This window comes from Lagopus muta, chromosome 4 (genome assembly GCF_023343835.1).
Source record: "Lagopus muta isolate bLagMut1 chromosome 4, bLagMut1 primary, whole genome shotgun sequence".
NCBI classification, from domain to species: domain Eukaryota; kingdom Metazoa; phylum Chordata; class Aves; order Galliformes; family Phasianidae; genus Lagopus; species Lagopus muta.
The window spans coordinates 13,363,466-13,386,918 of NC_064436.1; the positions used below are offsets into that span (position 1 = coordinate 13,363,466).

A 23,453-nucleotide genomic window follows, 5' to 3' on the forward strand; every position below is an offset into this window, starting at 1 on the left:
TCTCAAAATTTATGTCAGGCTTTTGAACTGGATTTCAAAGCAAATGGGCACTCTTAAAATGATTATCATCTTTCATCATCGTTTCAAATCCTAAAAGGCAGCTTGCATTCTTCAGGATATCCTACCTTTCCCCTACTCTGAGATCCGGGTACTGTTACGTGACGGAGGCAGCTGCCTATCATGAAGTACTCCATCACCATTCCCAGAAATGACTGTGAAGGAGAAAATTAGATTACACAAGTGATCATGCTGAAAACTAACAAGACACATTCTGAAATAAAAATAGGACAAATTCGAAACAATTTGAAATTCCAAACCTCCATTCAGTGTGTAGACCTAAATCACAGTTCACTTCTCAATTGTTCTATTCATTTTCTAAATGAGGCGCGAACTAGAATTCTTAAACACAGACTGAGATTCACTGCAGTCTTTGTGTTTGTTTTCAAGACCACAACAGTTTCCAATCTTTGTGTTTGTTTTCAAGACCACAACATTATTATTTCATTGTATGTTTTAATATGTCTCAATTTCTTAAAAGGTGCACTAGAATTTTTTAGAAGAAAACTGAGACTAAAAGACTTTGTTCCTTTTTCTCCTTTTTTTTTTTTTTTAAGGAAACTATTTTACTGATCCAAGCAATTTAAAATCTCAAGAGCATTTTCTGTAAAATACATGTTCAAAAAAATCACGTAATTTTAAGAATGATTTTCAGAGAGACTCTTAGAACACAAGTCTGTTTTCTTAAACATTTTCTGAATCATGGTTTTACTTGTCAGATTTTTCTTATATTAACGTTACAACGTTAATAAAATGTCAATGCATGGCCAATTGTGTTAGGATCACAACCACACAAATACTAGAAGGTTAAAACTGGCTATTGAAAATATCTCATTTTTCATACTACAAGTATCATCCTTCATCTTAAAACTGTCTGCCACCGCTAACTGCAGACAAATATGAAATTAATCCTTAACAACCGTTTATGCAACTACTAATAAGGTAAAAAACTTATTACCTTTAAAATGATACATTGATGAAAAAAGCTCTTTTTCTGAGTTCGCTTTATATTAGCCTTAACATTTTGTGCATGACTGTACAGATGACAGACAAAATATTTCCTCAGAAAATAACACAAGGCAGACAATAATGTTTCTGAAAGAGATTTCTTATATTCATGGAAATTAATGAATTTAAAAATGAATGATGAGATGACAGATTATTTTCAAGAATATTTCTCTATTCCTTTGATATTACTGCTGCCCCGAAGTAGAGGTTTGCTCTAAGAATGTTATGATATGCTTTAACTGTACAAAAACTGCACAGTTACAATATCAGTTCAGTGCTTGTGAACAAGTAATGCTTTCTACATCCACCAGAAAGATAAATATATTAACAAAAGCTCAGACTTTGGAAAGGATCTGAAGAATTATATGGAAAAAATTTTTGCTGTGCACATAAAGTGCATTCACTTTAACTTCTCATTCAGGAAAGCATCCTTATTCAGGAAAATATTTAAGCACTTACTTGACTTTAAACACATGTTTTGGGCCCGGTGAAGCAAATGAGATTTAATCACATTCCAAATAATGATGGATATAAAGCCAAAAGATATTAACATGAATGGTTTTTGGATCCAGGCTTTACATTTTTCAAGTCTTAAATATACACATACAGACATGTACATACACATATACATGTACACAGACACACGCACAGAAAGAATCTGTCTCTAAACTAAGCCAAAATATGAGAATCTAGAATTGAAATGATTATGTGTTAGGAAACCAAAATTAAATTGAAAATGCAGACTTGAAATACAGTGGCTGCTTCATCTTGCTGGTTCCTTGAAACTGAAGTTTATTTCCTCTGAAGTAAACAATTACAAAAGCCTAAGCATTTCCTGTCTAGAATCTTCCCTTCTACGCTCCTACCTCAAGTTTTGATCTCACAGAAAAGAAATGTTTTGGTTCTAACAAAAAGCAGGTTTACAGAGCTTTTTTCTCACATTCTGATGCCAGGAACAAGAAACTACTTCTCGTCGGAAGAGATTAGCCTCTGGATAAGAAGCTGATGTTGGCAGAAGCATGGACTTTGCATCACAGCTTGCTTTATGGGTTTTTTTTTTTTTTTTTACAAGAGGTACCAAAATACAAATTTATGTTTTAAAACAGTATGATAAAAAGTTACAACTAGTTTAGTCATTAATTACTCAATCATTTATTAGGGTAAACAATTGCTGTTTTTTTTGAGATGGAAAAAAAGGGGATTTCTCCTCATTTTATACCTCAAATAAAGACGATTTTTAGAATCTATTGCTCAAAAGAATGAACCTTCATTGGAGCTGTGTAGCACAGTAACATCCCTCTTTAGGAGTTCACTTAAATTGCATTTAATCTCTTTGTAAAGCTTAATAATAACTGAAGCTACAAGACCTTCCTCCTAAAACACAGTACTCTGGGATGCCAGGCTAGGCCTGACTAAGCATTTATAGACAGACTGCAACTATGGCAAGTAGTACAAGCATGAGATTTTTTTTTCTTTTCTGTGGCAGAAGATCCCATGTCCAGTAAGTAGGAAGTTCAGGATTCTTCTTTAAAAGTCTTTTTGTATTTTGTTTATGGTTGCTTTTGAGCTAGAATACCGTATCAGTCATGTTGTAAGAACAGCACAAGAATGAAATATTGAAAGTCTTGAGGTCAAGTTTGATAATTCTTTCTGTGCTTCCATCAGACAGAAGATGATCTTGTGTCACTAATCAGTCTTTAAATGGAGCACAGATGAAAAGCTGATCCTGCAATCTATTCTAATTTCAGTAAGCTCTGCAACCCACATGATCTACTTCATTTTTTTCAGTTCTCTCCGCCGTCCCACTGGGAAGGCAGGGAGCGAGCAAAGAAATGCGTTGTACTTAGCCACCTACTGGGTTAAACCACAACATTTACATTTTCATCATCATACATACCCAAGTAAATCATTACTGTCTTATTTGCAAAGCTTCTAAGTTCTGAGAACAGTACAGCCTTTCAAGTTAGGAACTGAGAATACAGCAAAAACATAGCTGAAAGCTATCTAAAGGGCATCCTATACAAAACACAGAGAAGATGCGAAGATGTCTATGCGACTAAATTCAGATATTACACGCAACAATATATATATTTTTATCAATCTTGGATTCAAAAGCCGTGCAACTCTCATTGCTTGAAAATAGCAGTGCTACTCTATGGACTGAGATGGCTTCTGGAGATATGAAAGACTTTCTTGTTTTTATTAGCTATGGTAACTCCTAATAAGCAAAATGTATCAAACTTTCACCTGTCAAGGACATTCTGTTAAGATGAACATTACAAAAGTCTTTTGGAAAGAAAAAAGGATTGTACATGAGACAAGAACAAAAAACAAGAGGAAAATCAGCACTTCAGATAGAAATTAAAAATGTGGTTTCTGACTGCACAGTGATTTGAACCTTTATACCAATGACTGATAAATTTTGCAATCTAAAACCAGATACTGTTGGAATTTTAGGAATCATTTTTATGACTGATTACTCCATTTCATTTGATATTGAATTTGATTGGTTTTATTTGATAGCTGCTTCTCTGCATTCCTTATGGAAGCATGACCACATTAGTGCTTGAAATATGTTTTGTTATTATTGAATAACACTAGTTACTCCTCCAACATTTTACTATATTGGTATGACTACAATGAACTTAAGCACAAGGAATCCAGGTTTCTCTTTTTTTCTTTTTTTTTCTCCTCCTCCATAGAAAATGTGTTTCTCTACTAGGGAACACAGAACTTTTACCTAAATCTTTCATTTCTAATTCCTATCACATGCATTACTCAAATGGGGCAGCAGAGAAGCTGTACAACATACAGCCCATAGCCAGCTGAGATACTTAAACTGACAAGCACAAAGACACCAAGAGCATAAAGGAGGATTTCCACTTGGAGGATCAGTTATCATTCATCTGTTTCCCAGAAATATAACTATATATAAGTACAGAATTTTACAGCTTCCCCAATTAAAAATTTACTCTACTTTTCCACCATTCTACTATATCAGACATCTTTGATTTGTTTGTTTTTTTTTTGAGGAGGGAGGGGTGTGGTGGTTAGGAGTGTTCAGATTACTCTACAGACTATGATTGCTAAATGAATTCAAAATATTATAAGGAAACCATAAGTACCATAAATATTCTGTGAAGAGTTGCAGTCTTAGTAAGTTTCTCTGAAAATATTCTCAGTATTCCCTAAATTAAAGTTTCAGGAACCTTTTTATTATAACTTTCCATTTTTTATTTTGATACAGGGTAAAAGGACAGGCCAGTTTTGATCAGCTTAAAGATAGCCAAATGTTGCTTCCTATAACTAAATCTCGCCATCACAACCACATGTTTAGACCCTCAAAAAAAAAACTAGGAACTGAGTAAATACCATTCTACCTCTCATCATCTCAGCTTGCACACCTCCTAAAATCTCAATTCATCAAGACTTTTTTCTACCTGTTCTGCATTTCAAACTGGAATTTAACCTCAAAACAGCTAGGTCCAAGCAAAACATCCCCTTACCCACACTAATAATGTTCTGCAGTGGTTTATAACATTTTATTTGCATTGTTTTCATTTCAGCTCCACTACTCTCAGTGCATACTTCAGATTTCAAGAGCCAAGAATTGTCCAAGTACAGGACATACTTGAAAAAAATAAAATGAAAAAAAATAATAAGAGAAGTGCAGCATCATAATCTTTTATGCATTATGACAACTGGATAAAAGAGGATTCTCTGTGCTTTGAATGCAGATCTATTGAGATCTGATGTTAATCATCCACGACTGGTGACCTTGACCAAAATATTAATAGTATTTCCTGCCCTCTCCAGTTTGGAAGCAGTTGATGGTAAAATACATTTCAACTTTTTGCTGTATTTATGTGCGGCAAAGAACACAGAATATTTGAGCTCAGTGAGGGCAAGAACTTGAACATATTGTGAATGCCTTGAAAATTGGGTGCCCTGAGCCTACCAGTTGAGCACTTGGAAGGATTATTAAAAACCTGAACTCACAATCTCTTAATTACTTGGCTCATTCCACTGTTTGATAGGAGCCACAGAACCCTGAGAGAGAAAGAAATAGAAAGTGCTCAGACTTATAGGAAAGAAAATAATTCAACAATAGCATTTTACTTAAGTCAACGTCCCCATGGTGTTTTAAATGGGGCTAGTCATTAAGGTCCTATAATTAAAGCCTTGCACAATTATAAAATAATTAGGGCCTGATCTTGTAATGTCTTTTCTCTGGAGAGCACACACATTAGATTCCCTTGGAATACGTGTACTAAGCACTACCACAGGTAGCACTGATGTGTCTGAGCCAGCGTTACACAAACAGGCTTCAGTACTGAGTAGCAATAACAGAGCAAAGCTCAGAAAAGGCTGCTATATTTACCAGTCTCCCTGAGCACATTTTTCCAGTCCACACTGCATTCTGCTGCTGCTACTCAGCTAGCAGAAGCCAGTCTAGATTATTTAAAACTACAGTGGAGCTCTGTTACTTTGAAGAGTACACTTTGTAGTAACAAATTGAAGTCCCTAATTTTCCAGGTTCTCTAAGGATGCCAGATATAAGTTCCCATAGTATAAACAAACAAAAATATTTTAATAAAAATAACTATGTCCAACTAATCCTTAGGGTTTTAATTACAAAAGCCAAATCAGGCTTAGGGAAGTATAACTCTATTATCTTTGGTAGTGCTTTTTCTTGGCTACAATGAATGTTAAGACAGGGAAGAAATGTTTATTTTCTTCCATTTCTCTTCTAACATATTTTCTTTGTAAAAAAAAAAAAATCAATGTCTGTCTATAGCTATGCAGCTGGATGTCAGGTATCATTTGAAAAGCTTCACTGGGCATTCAGTGCATAATCCTTATTCTACGCTACAGAAATGTCTGTGTGAAAACATAGTAGCAACCTGTGAAATAAAATGCATGGTCCCCTGAAATACTGAGAAAAATCAACAATCTTGCTTACGGATTCCATACAACAATATTAGACTGCAGATTTTATAACCAAGTAAAAACTAAAATACTAGAAACACCTCAATCACCATTTCTGAAAGGATATTAAGGATGGCTTACTTAATGTTGTTAATAACATGGCTTTGAAGATACAAAACACCGTTCCTAACTACTGTTTTGAACCAACCTTTCTGCAGCACTCTCCCCTATCAAAACGAAGTAACTACCAGAGATTCAAGCAATTCAAAATATATGCAAAGCAAAACTATGTTTTACCGCCAGAAGTTTTCCCCAAGAGGTGAATAGCATTTTCCATAAGTCTGTGGAAATGATTGAATTAAGCTTGGTAATGGAATACTCATAGCTACTTTCTATGTATGATTCAACATTTCATTTCTCTACTGAATTATATGGATTGCATTAATTACATAAAAGGGAAGCTCATATTTATTATTCAATGAAAAGATTAACAACCTAAAATACAGTATTTTAATACACTAAGGAATATTTATCTCAATGTTTAAAGCATGAAATTGGGTTATCTTAACCTACTTTTCATCCTGGAAGATTATTTATATTGTTACAGTTTAATTTCACAGATTTTCAATTATATATAAAATATATCGAACACATTATGTACAAAATAGTGCTAAGTACACAGTGGATACATTGTAATTAAAATATCTTTATGAAAATTAGAGCTAAGCTCTGTATATGGACCAAAGCAACAACCACCAGTTGGAGCACTACTAATGGGTTCAGGGGTAGAATATTTTTTTCAAGTTGTTATTTTCCCAGCAAGAAATACTTCAGCAAACCCAATTTGTTTAGCGCTCAGCATTTCACCAGTGAATCTCTCTTTTTCTTTGACTCTGTAGGTGTTACTTCCTACAGACATAAGCTTCGCTACTGATATTGGCTATTCTGTTGTCCCACTGGAATACAGCTCTTACATGAGTCATGCAAAAAGGTAGCTTTCCAGTTATTTTACGTTTATCTTATAGAGGCCTGTAAGTGTGAAAGCTCAACTCCTGAATTTGGCCTAGTGTATTAAGAGAAAGAGCTATAAGATCAAATGCTCTTGGTGGGTGTGCGTCATTGCTGGGGAGAAAAAAAAAAAAAAAAAAAAGAGTACTTTTCAGCTTTCACATTCAACTCAGTTGAATCACATCATGTGATTTCTGCAGTAGGAACATAGATGCTCAAAACGAAGCCTGCAGCTAACAACGGCCTGGCTTATACTAGTAAAAAATTGAAGCCTTCTGATTGCTTCTCCCCAAAAAAGGCATTTTAAAAATTATTAGTTCTGACTGGCTGGAAGGAATGAGCAGTCCAGATAGTATCAATGCTGGTGTTAATAATCTGAGGAAAAATGACTTCAGCAGTAAGTGATGTTATAAACTGGCAAATTCTTGAACTAGCTGAACAACATCAACTCAGATTTTCCATGATTCGCTTCAACCAGATGCTCCCCATCCTGACTGCAGCCAAGTCATTGCATGGCTGGACAATGATGCTTAGCGTTATGATCATCAGTGTCACTCCTATTGTTGACATTAAAATGCAACCTTCACTTTCTATTAGGAAATATATATTCATTAAAGCAGAGAGCAGGAGAGAACTCTGTGTGCCTTCTCCAGTATTCTTAGAAATGCAGTCACTGGAGGAGAACAGATTAAGAAGACAGTCTGGAGGTTGGGAAGTCCTGAGCGTCAACATGATGACAGCATCCTGAAGAGATCTGCCCTTTCTTCCCATCGCACAATCCACATGGATTTTGCTTCTGAGTGGCCTCCTCCATAATCCCTAGCAAATCACAACAAACTGATATCTGTAGAATTGGAGTTACGTGTGTGATGGCCTACACCAGTACAGAGGTATAAAGTCAGTTAAAGGAAGCATTTCTTCCTCACAGGGGAAAAGAGAGACCTGAAAGAATAGAGACATGTTAAAAGAACTTTACAAGATGTTACAAGATATTAGGGGCAAGTAATTAGTTCTGTTTTTTCTTTCTTTGGCTCCTTATACAGTCGTGTTTACTTAAAAGTACATCTTCTGGGAAGAAGTGCTAATATTGGCTCTAATTAAGCTGTGCTCCTTTGCCTGATGTAATATCATTGAAGTTAATAAGAAACTTTAAGGCTTCATTCCTGGCCCCATTTGAGAGCTCCATGATGCACTGTATACAATGCAAATATTCCTTCTCCATTCATTCTTTTACGTAAGATTAATCTGAACAATACATCTAATTAGTTAATCTCTTTTGAAATCAATGTATTTTTTATTAATAAGAATAAATTTATGGTATGCTCTGAAGGTTAAAAAACAAAATGTATGGCAAGATTATGTCAGAGTTCATTGAAGATAAAGCTAACGAGCGTTAACATTTAAGTTTCACTGTTTGTAATAGATTCTATTCATTGGACACACATATATATACAGGCATCATATTAATTTATAAAAAGTGAACAGTATCAAAATGGAAATATCAAGAGCAGCACTCCTCTGGTCCAGTTTTCTCCATGAAATATGGAACAGCTGAAGTCTTCAAGCAATTCCTCAAATTTATGTGCTGAAAGCTATTCAAATATAAAATAAGCACTAACAAACAGGCAACCTTGTCAGTTGCAATGTTAATAAATCAAATTCATCGAGGTAAGTTAGCTATATTTTCAGTGCAAGTGGATATATCATAAGAGCCTGATAACGATACAACTACCAGAAAAAACAAATGCGCATACTCTGACCTTGACAATAATTCACCAGCAGCTTGCCTCACAATTTTCCTAATGTTGAGGCACTCTTCAGAAGCTATCTAAAAAGCATTTGCATTTCTGTGGATGGAATTTCATCTGTCTCACCAGCACTCTATTAAGAATCTTAGTGCAGTACTAGAACAAATTTTAAAAAACCAATAAATTTCGGCATAATGATCTATGAAACTAATCAGCGGAAATTTGTGGGATGGGGGCAGGGGACACTATATCATCTTGTTGTGTTGCCTTGTTTTTCCTTTGGGTAGGGTGGCCAGAGGTCTAAGCTGATGGCTTTTACAGCATTTCTCATTGCTCTGAGTTTGCAAAGAAGAGACACTGTACCAATAGGGACTTCAATGAAATAGGGACTTTCAAGAAAGCAAGGGAACATGTTTTATTTTAGACCAGTGGAACAATTGGGTGCGATGTCTATTACTGTACTGTGGGTCAAGTTACAGACAGTGAAAAGAACTATCTAAGTTAGAGGAGAGTGTTTAGCTGGCTCTAGAACCAACTGTTTGTTACAAACTGGCCAAGAAAAGACAGGCTTAGAACTAGAAACAGCATTCTTGTCTTTGGACAAGTACAACTCTTGAACCTAAGAAGTAGTAAGATGTAATCTGATAACCTCATGGAAAGGATTACTGCATCTGATATTTCTGGAGGTCCTTACTTAGTTTTTGAAGTTAGTGAGGTTCAAAGATGGGTTGAGAGAAAGAGCATGCAAAGATGCTGCTTCATTACAGCCCATTAAATATAAATAAATACTCCTTTGTTTTCATAAATATTTTATCCCCTGGTGATTTCTCTCCTTTCTTGCTAAAGGTTTAAAAGTTTAAAAGGTCCAGAAGCTAGCAGTCAGGCCTTCCACACCACAAAGAAGTAACTACCACTTCCACCACCATTTATTGTGGTTGCTCAGTGCTTATTCGCCTGCCCGCAATCCTCTGTTGCCAAGAGATATTTATAGCAAGGAACTTTGAAACTGAACTGTTCCCCATATCTGCATTCAGTGCCTCATAATGAACCAAAAGAAAAACAAGCAAGTAATCAATATGATTTACCAAACCACCTTAGGGGTACGTGTCACAGGTTAGGAAGGAAACAGTGGGTACAAGGCAAGATCTTGAAAGCCTGCTACAGGATGGCTCAATGTGGAGTACAGATCTGCATCTCATCTCCTCGTATCTCCCTCCACCCACAAAGCAGAGCTCTGTTGAGACTGTGAAAGGCAGTAAAATGTGATATACTGTTACCAGACAAGCCTATCAAGGGAGAATGGGGTTAGATTATCAGCATCATTATCTCATCCAGATCACCTAGAGTAATGGTATCTGATGTTAAAAATAACATGTAACTATTAGTAAATAATATTCATTACAATTGCTTTTACAAAGCTAGAAAAGAGAGAAATAGATCTCTTTCACACTAGAAGAAGCCATGCACAGTATATAAAAGAGGTTTCTTAAAATGTAAAGTTATCTTTCTATAGAAAGTTAACTCTGCAAAGGCCAGTACCTCTGCCCTGTCTGGAAATAGATCAACACTTGCAACCAGCTTCAGGGGTAAAAAACGCAATTACAAGGAGAGCTTGACTCACTTTAGTATGATTTTTTCTCTGTTTAGAAATCAAAAAACAGTGGGAGACAGGGAAGAAAATACACTTATCTAATTTTAAGATTTAGAAAAAGTTAAGGAGTATTGCTTTTCCAGGGATAGCTAGATTTTATATATTTTTAATATACTTTTCAGCAAATGCATTTTTCTCTTGCAAAGTGCAATGTGTGTAGGAGTCAGCTCACGTAGAAAGTGGTTCCCTGATCAAAACAGATGGCATGCTGGCAGGGTAAGTTTTAAATGGCAGAGTGTTGATGTTGAAAGATTTCAACAGCAGCTTCCATGACAGGGACAGAGACATAAATGACAAATAGAGAATACAAAGACATTTCAATAACTTAGCAGCATATCACTTTTTAAGTTAATATTTCTGCCTTAGTTCTCAAGATGTTAAAGGGAGTCTTCCTAGGTGTGGGAACAGATCACATTATAGCTCAGTAAATCTCAAAAAAACTAATGAGTAATATTTTTGGGACAAGGAAGTATGAAAACAGGTTTTACTAACAAGGGAAGAAACAGCCTAGCTATTGGAAAGGTTTTTAGCAGAGAAACAGAGCAACCGAGTAATTCTTCTAACTTACTGCCCACATTAAGTACTCCTGGAAAAAGATTTGTATTAGACTCCTTGACCTTTTGTCAAAATTCTTTTCATTTACCCTCTGCTAATCTGAGAGGTATGGTAAGGCAAATTATTCAAATTGGAGAACACAGTTTTCCCCCCCAGAATGTAATTAACATTTTTCATATTTTCCAGATTTAGCAAAACATGGCACCAGTTAAAATATTTTCAATATTCATATTTGAATATCTCATCTTTTCTCATCTTCCTTATTTTTTATGTCAATATTGCTTTTAAGATACTTATTGGGTTTTGTTTTTTTTGTTTTTTGTTTTAAAGTTTCTTAGCAGTATACTGATGTTTTTGCCTTTCTTCCAAGTTCAATTCTGCATTCAGAGGGCTGTGAAGCATTTTTTTTTTTTTTTTAAGACAAAAACAGGGCAATTGAGCTTTGATTCACCTCCTTGCTGCAGAGAAGGATGTACATGGCAGAATAATGAGGATACTTGGTGGAAACTTTGGAAAGCAACAGGTTATCAAAAGGACATCAAGAAATCATTTTTCCTCTGCAATGGGAAAGTTGTGCATATATCAGCTCCCTGATGAAAAGAATTAAAATTTGCCTTGGCTATACATCAAGTATTTTATAAAAATGTTTATCTTAAAATAATCATTGTGGGAACCTATAAAGAATCCTGACATAAACAGAAGTATGAAGTAACTCCTTTAACTTACTTAGAGATGTATTTTGGTGGGAAGAAGGAGAAAGACATGGTAGCTGTTAAATTTGTCATCTTTGCCTTAATTGTTATATCTGGCAATGCTTGTGGCCAAAAATGTACAGTGAGCAGATTTTGTGCAGTCTCTGAGGAACTATTTTTATGTCTCTGATAGATTATAGATGGCTTTTTTTTGTTTGGTTGGTTTATTTTTACAGCCTGTGCTTCATTGTAAATTACACCAACGTAAAACAAGTTATATTAACTTTTATTTTCTTTATGCTCCAACAAGTTCTATGGAAATAATATCATGTCTGCATAACTCCGACATGAACCAAAGTAGGTTAGATTAAAACAGACAATCAAGCCATAAGTAGATAAATAAATAAAGACAGGCTGCATCCCTCTTTGTAATACAAAATCTATTACAATTTTACAAAACTAGACTCCAGAAATTCAGTCACACCCATGCACCAATGGCAGTTTATCACCTACCATCATGTGGGAAAATATAGAGGGGTAGATGGGTTTTCACCCAACCAACTTGAATGAGAGAAACCAAAGCGTGACAGGGAAAAAAGGCAGGGAAAAGCAGAAACAGGAGGGGAAAGGAGAGGAAAAGGGGGAGGGGGGGAAGCTTTACAGATGTCTTCTAGTAGCATGGAATGCTTTATGATGCTATTTCTCATTTATTTTCATTTCTACACCAAATAAAAGTTTTGTTTTATTTAAGAAAAAGGTAATTACTGACTACTCCGGATGTGCTACTGCTAAGTGTCTTAAGGAAAGGCAAAGTAGTTTCTATGCAGAAGCTGAAGGTAGGGAGGGAGAAATCAAAGTCAAAAAATGTGCATTTGCCAAAGTTAATGCAATTTACGGTCACAGTAATACAGTTTGGCAAGGTTCCAGAATATTATGATTTCCCCTTCAAAATCTGCAGTGTTTCACTACTCTTCAGGTTCGCTGTTCACTGTCTTCAGACCACCCACTACTATGAAAAAAACTTAGTGACTCCACTGAATTTTCTAGCCTCTCCTATCTACTGCAAAGCAGCTGAGAGAAGTGAGACTGACAGTACTGAATTTGATCATCTTAAGTGCAATAAATCATGAGACACAGCCCAATGTCTTTTAGGAAACAATATCAGGGATCCTCTTATTTGCCTTCAGGTCTTTGAGACTTCAGTGGTATTTTCAGGCTTTTCTCCACAGAACCAAAAAAGCTTGAAATGTAGGTTTAAGTAAGCAAACAAGCCAATCAAACAAATCTTAGATTTAGCTGTTCTACTTTAACAAATGTAGAAATCTGGGCATCACAAGCTTTCTACTTCTCTGTGAGAGAACTAAGAATTAAATAGAAGCAGCTGAGAGCTAACAGCAGGGAAACAGCTGAAACAGCCAGTGTGGGAAAAAGGGAGGAATGCAAGAAAGGAAGCATAAAGCTGCAAAAGCCCCCAAACAAAGCAGAAAACACAACCCCAGTATTTGTTCCTAATAACATCTATATCTGATCTGGAAAGGTCTGACAGAATAACTCTACAACAATTTTAGGAGACCTATTGGTCCAAGACATAAACAGAATAATATCCAGTTCCCCGGTATTAAGGAATGATGTCAGGAAAAGCACAATATCTCATTAAATGAACACTTACTGCTGCTTCTGACGTCACCATGTAGAGAAAGCTGATGGCTGCTTTAAATTGCGTGGCATCATTTTCCTTCCAGCTAGCCCTAGATCAGAACTCACGTGGGTCAAGAGGAAAGCGTGCTGAGTTCATAGAACCATAGAATCGCAAGGCTGGAAACAACCTGCAAGATCAACAAGTCCAACCGTCCTCCCACTACCATTGCTACCACAAGCACTAAACCATATTTTGTAGCTCCTCATCCAGATGCCTCTTCAACACTGCCAGGGACAGGGACACCACCACCTCCTTGGGCAGCCATTCTACTGTCTGACCAATCTCTGAGAGAAAAATCATTCCTTACATCTAACCTAAACTTCCTCTGATACAACGTGCAGCCACTTCCTCAGGTCCTGTTCGTTGCCTGGGAGAAGAGGCCAAACCCCTCCTCATCAGAGCCTCCCTTCAGGAAAGTAGTAGAGTGCAATGAGGTCTCCCCTGAGCCTCCTCTTCTCCAGACTAAACAATCCCAGCTCCCTCAGCCGCTCCTCTTAAGACTTGTGCTCCATACCCCTCACCGGTTTTGTTGCCCTTTTCTGGACGTGCTCCAGGGCCTCAATGTTGTTTGTTTTTTTTTTGTTTTTTTTTGCAGTGAGGGGCCCTAAACTGAACACAGTACTCAAGATGCTGCCTCACCAGTGCTGATTACAGAGGGATGGTTACCTCCTTGCTCTTGCTGGACACACTATTTCTACTGCAGGCCAGGATGCCACTGACCCTCTTGGCCACCTGAGCACACTGTCAGCTCATGTTCAGCCGAGCATCAACCAACACCCCCAGGTTCCTTTCCTCTTCACAGTCATCCAAGCCACTCATTCCCAAGCCTATAACGCTGCATGGGGCTGTTGCGGCCAAAGTGCAGGACCCACGCTTGGCTTTGATGAAGCTCATCTCATTCACCTCAGCCCTATAGTCAATCTATTCAGCAATGAATATTCTCCTAACAATTTAATATGATAGCATTCTGATAAACTAATCACACAGAAGAGACTAACAAAGTAATATTAACAAGAAGCGGGTGTGTAGAAGACAAAAAAGGAATCCTAATCAACATTTGGAGCACAGAAATGCACAGAGAGAAACTGCCAACCTGGCAGGTGGAAATAGAATACACGCAGGGATGTTTGTGAGAAAGTCAATGTACAAGGACAATCAAGGAAACAAACCCACTTATAAATATGTTCCTTCATAACTTTTACATCTACACAAGAGACTGAGCAATTCTTAGACTATCTCAAGACCTGAGCCATTTCTAGACTGAGATTCTAGCACACTGCTGACTAACTTGATCCCTAGCTCCACAGTATTGTATAGGAGACAGCTACCATATCAAATCAATTTTTTAAATGAGTCAGCTGGCATGCAACAGTTGGATAAAAAGTTTTCAGAAGAGACCAAGACCAAGAATTTCTCTTATCATGTTAAATTGATTAAAGAAAAAAGAGATAACTGCTGAATCTTCACCAAGACAACTTGGATTTTCGCCTCCATGGTGAATATGTGATGTAAGAGATAAGGGTGCCATATCTCAAAAATGAAATATTGCCCCTGCAACTTACTTCACCAGAAAAGGCCACAAACATACCTTCCTCTTTACCCTTTAACACATCAGAAAAAAGACTAAATTCAGAGAGCAGCTCCGTTAATAGATGTAAACATAAATAGTTATCTAAGTAGTCACAAAAATAGTTTTCATAGGAAATGTGATTACATACTAGATCTACAGAACAGAAATACCTAGGCTGTACCCACATAAAAGATGACACCGTTTCTACATCAAGGTTATTTATGATACTCATTCAACTGCAACAGCTACTTTATAAAGAGATACAAACACTGTTGCTCTGAAAATCCCGCAGCATGCTTTGCACTACTGCTGGTAACTGGAGATGAGCATATTTAGCATTTCAACAACTGACTCACCCAATAGCAGTCTTGTACTTTGTCTTAACTAAGGCTTCCACTGGTAAGCTTATACAAATAACCTGAAAGTTCTAAGACGCACTATGATGTGCCTGTTCCCATTTGTCTACCATAGTTATCTATTTTCAAAATGAAGGATACTGAATAGCTTAATCTACTATGAAATTTCAATTAAAAATTGATTTGATATTTCACAAATCTTGAAAAGTTCTTGTAATCCATCTTCGCAAAAAAATCAGCTTTGTAACATAAACACTGAAATATTTCACAAGTTTCAGTGGGCATACAATATGTATATAAAATTCATACATACAGTTCAACAAGGACAAGTAGCCTGTTATAAAGAAGCCATATTCAGAACATACAAGTACTGAACAGTACATAACAAGTACTTGTAAGTAACATAATACGTAGCTCAGATTATAAACACAATATCTGAAGACAATATCCATAAAAATCTCATGATACACACACAAAACTTAGAGCATGAAAAGTTAGCTAAGGCATGTGGAAAGAATGTTTGAAATTATTATTAATTTTAAATCTATGACACTACTGGTAGACCAGATTCCTACAGGAATTTAATTTTAAAACTTAACTACTGCATGCTGATTACAACAGAGCTCCAAGGCCAACAGACTTCTAGTACTGTTTTTAAATAAATGCAGATATTTAATACAAACCCAACTAAGGTAGGAAGAAATACGCAAATCAGATTTTCAGAAGCTTAGTGATTTAAAGTTACTCGTGATGAACTCCTATTTTAAGTCTGCAAAATGACTCTGAACTACTATCCCTGAAGAGTTTGGAACAAGAAGCAGTGTAGAACCCAATTTGAGGAATCTACAGCAGAAATGGATAACAGAGCAATTTTGTCACTCATGCTGATGTAACTGCAAAATTGAAGTACTCTACCCAGATCGCCACAATCACCTGCTTGTGCCTATGCTATCATGAAGGACCTGAAGCATAAATTTCTCTAACTGCCAGTACCACAGTGTCAGAATTCCACTGCTTGATCATGACCTCACATCAGTAACAACAAAAAAGTCCACAAGACAAGCTTACTACAGCACAGCACAGATTGTTAAACACACTATTCAGCAGGTAGACCTGCTCTATCTGTTTAGTGAAAGTAAAGTGAAGGAAGAGACATTCCTCTGGATACTTTCTCCCTTCCCATCAGGAATAACGAATAGGGTAGCATACAAGAAGAACAACAAATACTCAAGTTGCCAAGAGATGGATTTGTTTTTAACCTCAGGCACTGCAGGGTCAAACCTACTAAACTTTGTGACAAGATGGTCATTGACAAGATGAGTGACCACTAAAATCTCAACAGAACACAAGCAGGAAAAATCCAATTCTTTGTTATCTAGGCATCAAGATCTCTAGTGCATGCATATAAAAATGTATCTATTTTCTTGTCATCAGTAGACGATCAGTAGACATAGGTATATCCTGATTATGAGAAAAAATGCAAAGGCACAGAAGAGAGAAAGTGAGAATGCCAAAATCTGAGAAAAAAGAAAAATGGAAACAACCACAAAAAGATCAAGTGAAATAGAAAGGGTGAATTAACTTCTCTGTAAATGCTGATAACCCAGAATGTTATATTTGAAGGTGGTTTCAGAAAGAGAAAAAGGTGTAGTGAAACTGAAAGATTATGTGTACAAAATCTTTAGTCTTAAAAGCAATCTTTTGGAAGACTGTTGAAGACAGGAATTGCCAAGACAGATACAAGCAATGAACAAGGTATGAGTGAGAATGAAATCGGACTGCCTTCCTGTCATGGTAATCTGAAGATTTGAGGAAAAAAAAAAAAAAAAAAGGAAAAAAAAAAAGACCCATTTTTAACTAAGTGGTTAGGCTTTACTGAAAAACATTAGCCCTTTCTGTCCTAACATTCTCTATTTTTTTCTTATCATCCTATTATCACTTATCAACCAATGTTACATTTAAAATATACTTAAAGATATTTTAATGAGATCCCAGCAAAAAGAAATTTGTGTGTATAATCCAAGCATTAAGAAGAATCAAAAAAAGCCAAAAAGCTGAGAAAGAGCAGGTAAGAAACTGAAGAACCAGCTGTCACACTGACAAAGTCTAATTCTCCTTTTAATTACATGATTGTGATCACCTGATGTTACAAGAGTGAAAAAGCCAAAGAATATAGCCTATGATACCCAAGACCGAAACCTCACAGAAGAGAAGTCCTGGTTGTTTTGCTCATGACGGGAAAAAGTAAAATACACACATAAATTAATAAAATAAAAGGAGCATCCAAGTGAACAGAAAATAAACAACTGCTAGCCTCTGTCGTGAGAGCCTTTTTAATGAAGAAGTTGCACTACCAAGGAAGGGAGGAAAAGGCAGTAATGTACAACTCTACATCAGCTAAGGACAGCAAACGAAATGAACAAATCAAAAACATAAATGGAAGTATAAAGTAGTTGCATACACTCACTTCATCTTTTCTTGAATTTGACTTTTTCAGTTTATCTTTTCCAAGTGACAAGTGCTAGTAGTCCTCAACATTTTGCAGACGTTAGCCTTCAATGAATCTCCATAAAAAGTCACACCACAAAATGCATAGCCTGAGCCATAAAAATAGAAAAGCAGATGCAGTGAAGAAGGAAAGAGCTTCCTCCATAGGATGTATTTCTTGTACCTAAGGATAAAGAGCCATTGTTCCCAGGCAAATAAACATTTATTTAATCATCTTATGCTGGCATCTAAAAACAAAACAAAACAACAAAACACCAAGAGCAGAGAGGAACACAGGACAGATACCACTAGGCCAGCTCAACAACATAGCCAATTATTTTAGCGCTTTGCAGATGGAGTATGCTGCCACTTGCGTGTAATGGATTTGTAAACTTGGACAGGGGAAACATGAAAGTCATTCTGCTTGTTTGTTTTTTTTTTGGGTTTTTTTTTTTTGGTTTTTTTTTTTTTTAAGGGGCAGTTTTTTTTTCTCTAGTTTGTTGGTTTTGATGCATATACCATATGCTTGATTTCATTGTTTCAAGCAGTCTCCTGAATCCATGTTTTTTTTCAGGTCACTGAGTGAGGATTTTTTTTTTTTAGAAGCCTAACACAACCTTGAGCTACCTATCTGCAAATTTTGGAAGTGAGTATATTGCCTGTTACAGCTGGCTCTCAATTAGCTAGACTTTTTCAGAACAATAAAAGCAAAATTACCATTTCTTTCTTTTTTTAAGACAAATTTATGCTCCACATACACGTGCCTGAAGGCCACATTCTCTGTCTACTTCACTCATAAATGCAGGGACCTTGTTCCAAGATGCTGCAGAGAGACCTGAATACTATACTATTAAATACTATACTCCCCCTAGTAGAAGCATGCACACTGTTTACTTACATGTTGTTCACATGCAAATCTGCATTGAGTAGGTTTATGCTATACTACAGAGCAAGTCTGCAAGCGGATCCTTCTACAGTCACTGCCCTAAACTCAGGCTTTCCAGCACTTACTATTGACAATCAATAAGACCAAACAAACCACAACTCAGATATGGGAAACACAAGGCTTCTTACCCACAGCGTAAGCAGGTTACAGTGAAATCTAAGACTACATTTGTTCTATAGGAACAAATTCATGTGTACTCAAGACTACTGTTGGCCTCAGAGGTCTAACCATAGCCTACATTTGGAAGAAGTTTAATCCAAAAAGAAGTTGAAAAATTCTTCTTGCCACAATCATAATTTTAGTAACTGAATTTACCAGGAATATATTGAACTCGCTGCAAATATTGTGTGTATCTTATGTGTAAGCGGCCACCTCAGAAAAATCTTGCTTCACTTCATCCAAATGCAACATTAAACTCTGTAATTTGCTCATCAAGAAAGACAGCAAGTCAAAAGATACTTTTTTTCATTCACTTATTTGTTGTCATTAACTTGCTACCATACTTCATTCAAAATAAAAAGAAAAAGAAAAGAAAAGAACATCAGTATTTAATGCATCATTTCTGCTTGTTTTCTTCGTCAATGCCGCCACCTTCTGGTAGTCGTGAGTTTCATCAAGTGTCCCACGGTGCAGCTCTGGGGACGGTTTCATAACTGCTCTGTTCACGGCCTTCAGGCTCGTGAATACCTGACTCCTGTCTCTCAGCCCCACTACTTCCGTGGGATTTTTCCAGTTCTAAGTCCATAACATGCCACTGTTTCATAGTTGAGAACATTCAGAAGTTGCTGGAAATATTTTTTGTCTTCCTGCACTCTCTCTACAATACTCACTGTGGAAAGTCCTCCTGCGAGTTTTAGACTCTATTGTCAGTTTCTATGGCATAAGATAATTTCCCAGTGCAAGTTCCTGGATCTGTATAAAGTGTAACTGAGCTTTTTTGGGTGAGCCACATTTATATTCTGTCAAGATCAGGGCTATTCAGGCATAGGCATTTGTTCATACAGACAGAGCTAATCCCTAAAAAGATACTAACTACTGACCTACAAGTAGAAAGAAATGAATTCTTCTGAGTAGGAAAGCTGCCAATATGATGTGCTCTCATATCTTTCAAGATTTTCAACACATCTCACATCATTTAATAAATTCTCAGGGATTGACCTCAGTTTGAAGAGTTACAATCTAACAGTACTTCAGAAATCCAGAGTTTAATGGAAGTATTAGCCTGCTGGACATAAATTAGTACAATGTTTGGCTAGAATACTGCTACGGTATATTCAGAATTAAAGATAAAGAAAATAACCTTGTTTCTGTTTTTTTTTGTTTTGTTTTGTTTTGTTTGTTTTTGAAGTTATATTAAAAAACATGTCTACAACAAAAGCATGCAAACAGACTTTACAGAAAATACTCTGACATAGTGCCTTATGTAGGCTCCCATATCCACATGAAAGAACAGGACAGGTACTTATTTCATACTTTGCAGACAAAACATAGGCAAACAAGTTACAGAAACTGCAAGATGATCTTATGCTTAATTCTTTCACTGCAATAAGAACCTAACCATAATTTTCTTATATCACAGTTAAAGGCCCCAGTCTCTGACAGAAATAGATTCATTCTGTCTCCCTTTTCCACTCAGGGGCCTAATGAATACTTAATGCAAAGTGAAACTGCTCTGCTCCGCTGGACCAGATATTTTAAACTGCAGTCTCTCATACTCCAGACAAGTAGGCTGATCACTAAACAACTCCTAAGTGAGGCACCCATAAACATGCTTATGTTGTGGGCAGGCTTCAGACAGTATTGGCCTCTAAGTGAAAAAGGCGGAGGAACTTGTGTTTCATGAACAGCGAAAAGATTCAAGTAACAAAATGCCCAGGTTCAAAAGAATTTGACTTTCCCAAGCACTACCAGAAGTAAAAGTCTTTCTGACACAGACTTAAATTAACAGAAACCTAGGCAGTCTTGGCTTTAGCCAGCTTACTCTTGCACCTACTCCTTGGACGAAGGTGCCCAAAGTAACAGTAGCCAGACTCTACCACATGACAGGGCCATATAAAGAAGGCTTCTCTAAGCCATCTGCAAATCCTGCAGCACTGCCGTGTCTGATGGAACTGCACCCAATGAAGGGCTGCTGAATTCCTTCCTATTTTGGGCACAGTACTGTAATAACACACGTATTACTTCCCAGACTTGCAATCTACATAGTACTGTACAGCACCTGAAATCACCTCAGCTCAATATTACTTTGGAAAGAGAGCTACTTGCATCCGTCTTCCAACACAAATATGCCTAAAGCATACTAGTGAGAATCTAGCCCTTATTGTGATATATTCATTTAATCACTTCTGACAGCCCTGTGCATCACAAGCAAGGATGTTGTATTTCATACAGGATATCTTCTTTACAATCACTGCAACCTAGTTACATGATAAGATTTGGTCCATCACTTTTAGTTTAGTTTTTTCAATTTAATACCTCTTTGTTGTTGACACTATACTCCTAAGGGGGAGAGTATAAGACGTTTCACATATAATACGGTTCGCACCTTTAGGCCTGGTATGCAGCTACAATGCAAAAGGATGTGATAGCCTGTAACTTGCTGGACATGTACTATTCTGATTAATTATATCAACAGCCCAAAAAAACAGTGTACTTTGTTGGCTCCTAAGTGCTTTTCAAGATCTCCAGGAAAAAAAAAAAAATGTTATTTTTGTAGCTAAATATTCATCAGAGCCAAAACAGCTTGGTTTTATGCCAGTTAAAAAAGTCTCAAAGTTCTCTGAGTTGAAAATATCAGATAAGTTTTCTATACTCTATGCTGAAAAGGGTTTGTAGCACAGAAATCATCTTGGTTTAGTGCAGTTCAATATTCATTGATCACCTTTACGGGAAAACTTTTGGAGAAGTCACAACTCAACATGAGTGTCCTATCAATCGTGCCAGCTGGCTCATGATACGGAGAAATGAAAAATAAAACACCTATAGATTTGTAGGTCATTTAAGACACAGTGAGTGAAAACCTATATATGCTGCATAACCAAAATTTCTATGATGGAGAATGCAGGTGCAGAGTCAACTGCTAAAAATGCTTACACTGTAACCAACTTCCAAGATGAGTCATACTCCTAATTTCTACAAGGATTAACACCAGTTCCAACAAGACGTTTCCACAGTAGTTCTGTGCTATTTGCTATTATGCAGGCAATTTAAGAATTTAACTCTGGGAATTTAAATTACTGCCCTAATTCTTTGTTCCATCCACCTAAACGCTATTTACAAATGGCTGATTCTTTTCTTGAATAAAGCCTTTCCCTTTAAATACATTCAGAGCAATTAGCTGGAACGCTACCAAATAAAGGTATTCTATCACTTCCATAATAATTATAGAAAAAATAGTTCTACATCCAAAGAAGAAAAAACAAATGCATTATCTTAAGGGGTCAGTAGTGTGACAAGTTGTTAAAAAAAAAAAAAAAAAAAAAAGAGATGTACAGTATGTTCATTTAATGTCATCACATTATAAAAGCTTGACTCACAGTTGTTAATGACTGCTGAATTAGGTCTAAAATACATCAAACGAAGGAAAGCCAAGAGTGGCATCTCTCATTCTCGAGAGAAAGTTCTCCACAATGTTCCTTAACAAAAGATTTTTAATACAGTACATTACTATTTTTTCACTTGATCTCTTCAGTGATATGAAGCTTTATGTTCCTATTACAGTAAATATAATTAAAATGTAACAGTAATTCAGTTAAAGGAATTAACTCCAATATTAAGGTATTGTAAACCCATAGGAAAACATATCTTTGCTTCTTTAATAGTATTTTAAATGTACATTAATTATATTGTATCCTCTAAAACCATTTTCTAGCACTTCACATTTCTTTTGCTTCAAGCAAAAGATACTTTTTTTTTTTTTTTAATTGCAATTCGAGTTGACCACCATAGCTCTAGGAGGGAGACAAATAAATCTGACAACAAGGCAGTGAACTTAAGTATTGCTTCTATAGAAAAGGAACTAGGGTTTTCCAAGACTTACATAACTGATTCACCTTTTTTATCTTTTCACGTCTAATCATATATGCAGAGGAAAAGGATTGTGCAGAAACAGCATTTTGTATGTAATAAAAACGATGAGAAATTCAAAAAACTGAAGGGAAAAGAAACTTGGTTCATAATCAGAGATAGCAAAAACAGGGAAAAAGAAACTGAAGTTTAAGAGGCAAAAAAAAAAAAAAAAAAAAGGGAAATACTGAAAATTTATACTGTATCAGAGCAATCAATGGTGATGTCAAATCTTGACTTCAGACTTGAGATTTCTCTCATGCCGCTGAGAAGTACCTCACAGAAATGAAACCTATAGAAGTATCTGTGTGCATAACTGCTCACTGCTGAAAGGCAATCACAAGGCAGTGAAGCTGCTCTGTGAAGACTGCTGTACTGGCAAACACATTCAGGTGTAGGACTAGGGCTGCATTTCCTTCCTAGTAATAATACTTTGAGAAATCTCCAATACAAATGCTGTATGAAGTCAAAGAGTAAACCGAACAAGCTGTTGCTGAGCTGGAAGAGAAGTCTGGACACGTAAATGAAAATATTTTATCTAACTTCAACCTATATGGTATAGATGTCACTAGCAACTACAGGACATATTGAGAGCCAGGCTAACTTCTTCTCTAGGATAACTAGTATGCTTTTAAACTACTGCAGTTACCTGATGTACTTGTGATACAGCCATCACAAATAA

General features: G+C 36.3%; 1 protein-coding gene across 1 annotated transcript in view; it reads right to left on the minus strand.

The window, feature by feature from the left end:
- IQCM (IQ motif containing M) overlaps positions 1-23,453 on the minus strand; it is a 172,686-nt gene that overhangs the window by 114,397 nt on the left and 34,836 nt on the right. Inside the window, exon 3 of the mRNA XM_048942656.1 lies at positions 126-212. Coding sequence (XP_048798613.1) covers positions 126-200 — 75 coding nt within the window. The 5' untranslated portion in view covers positions 201-212. The remainder of the gene's footprint in view (positions 1-125; positions 213-23,453) is intronic.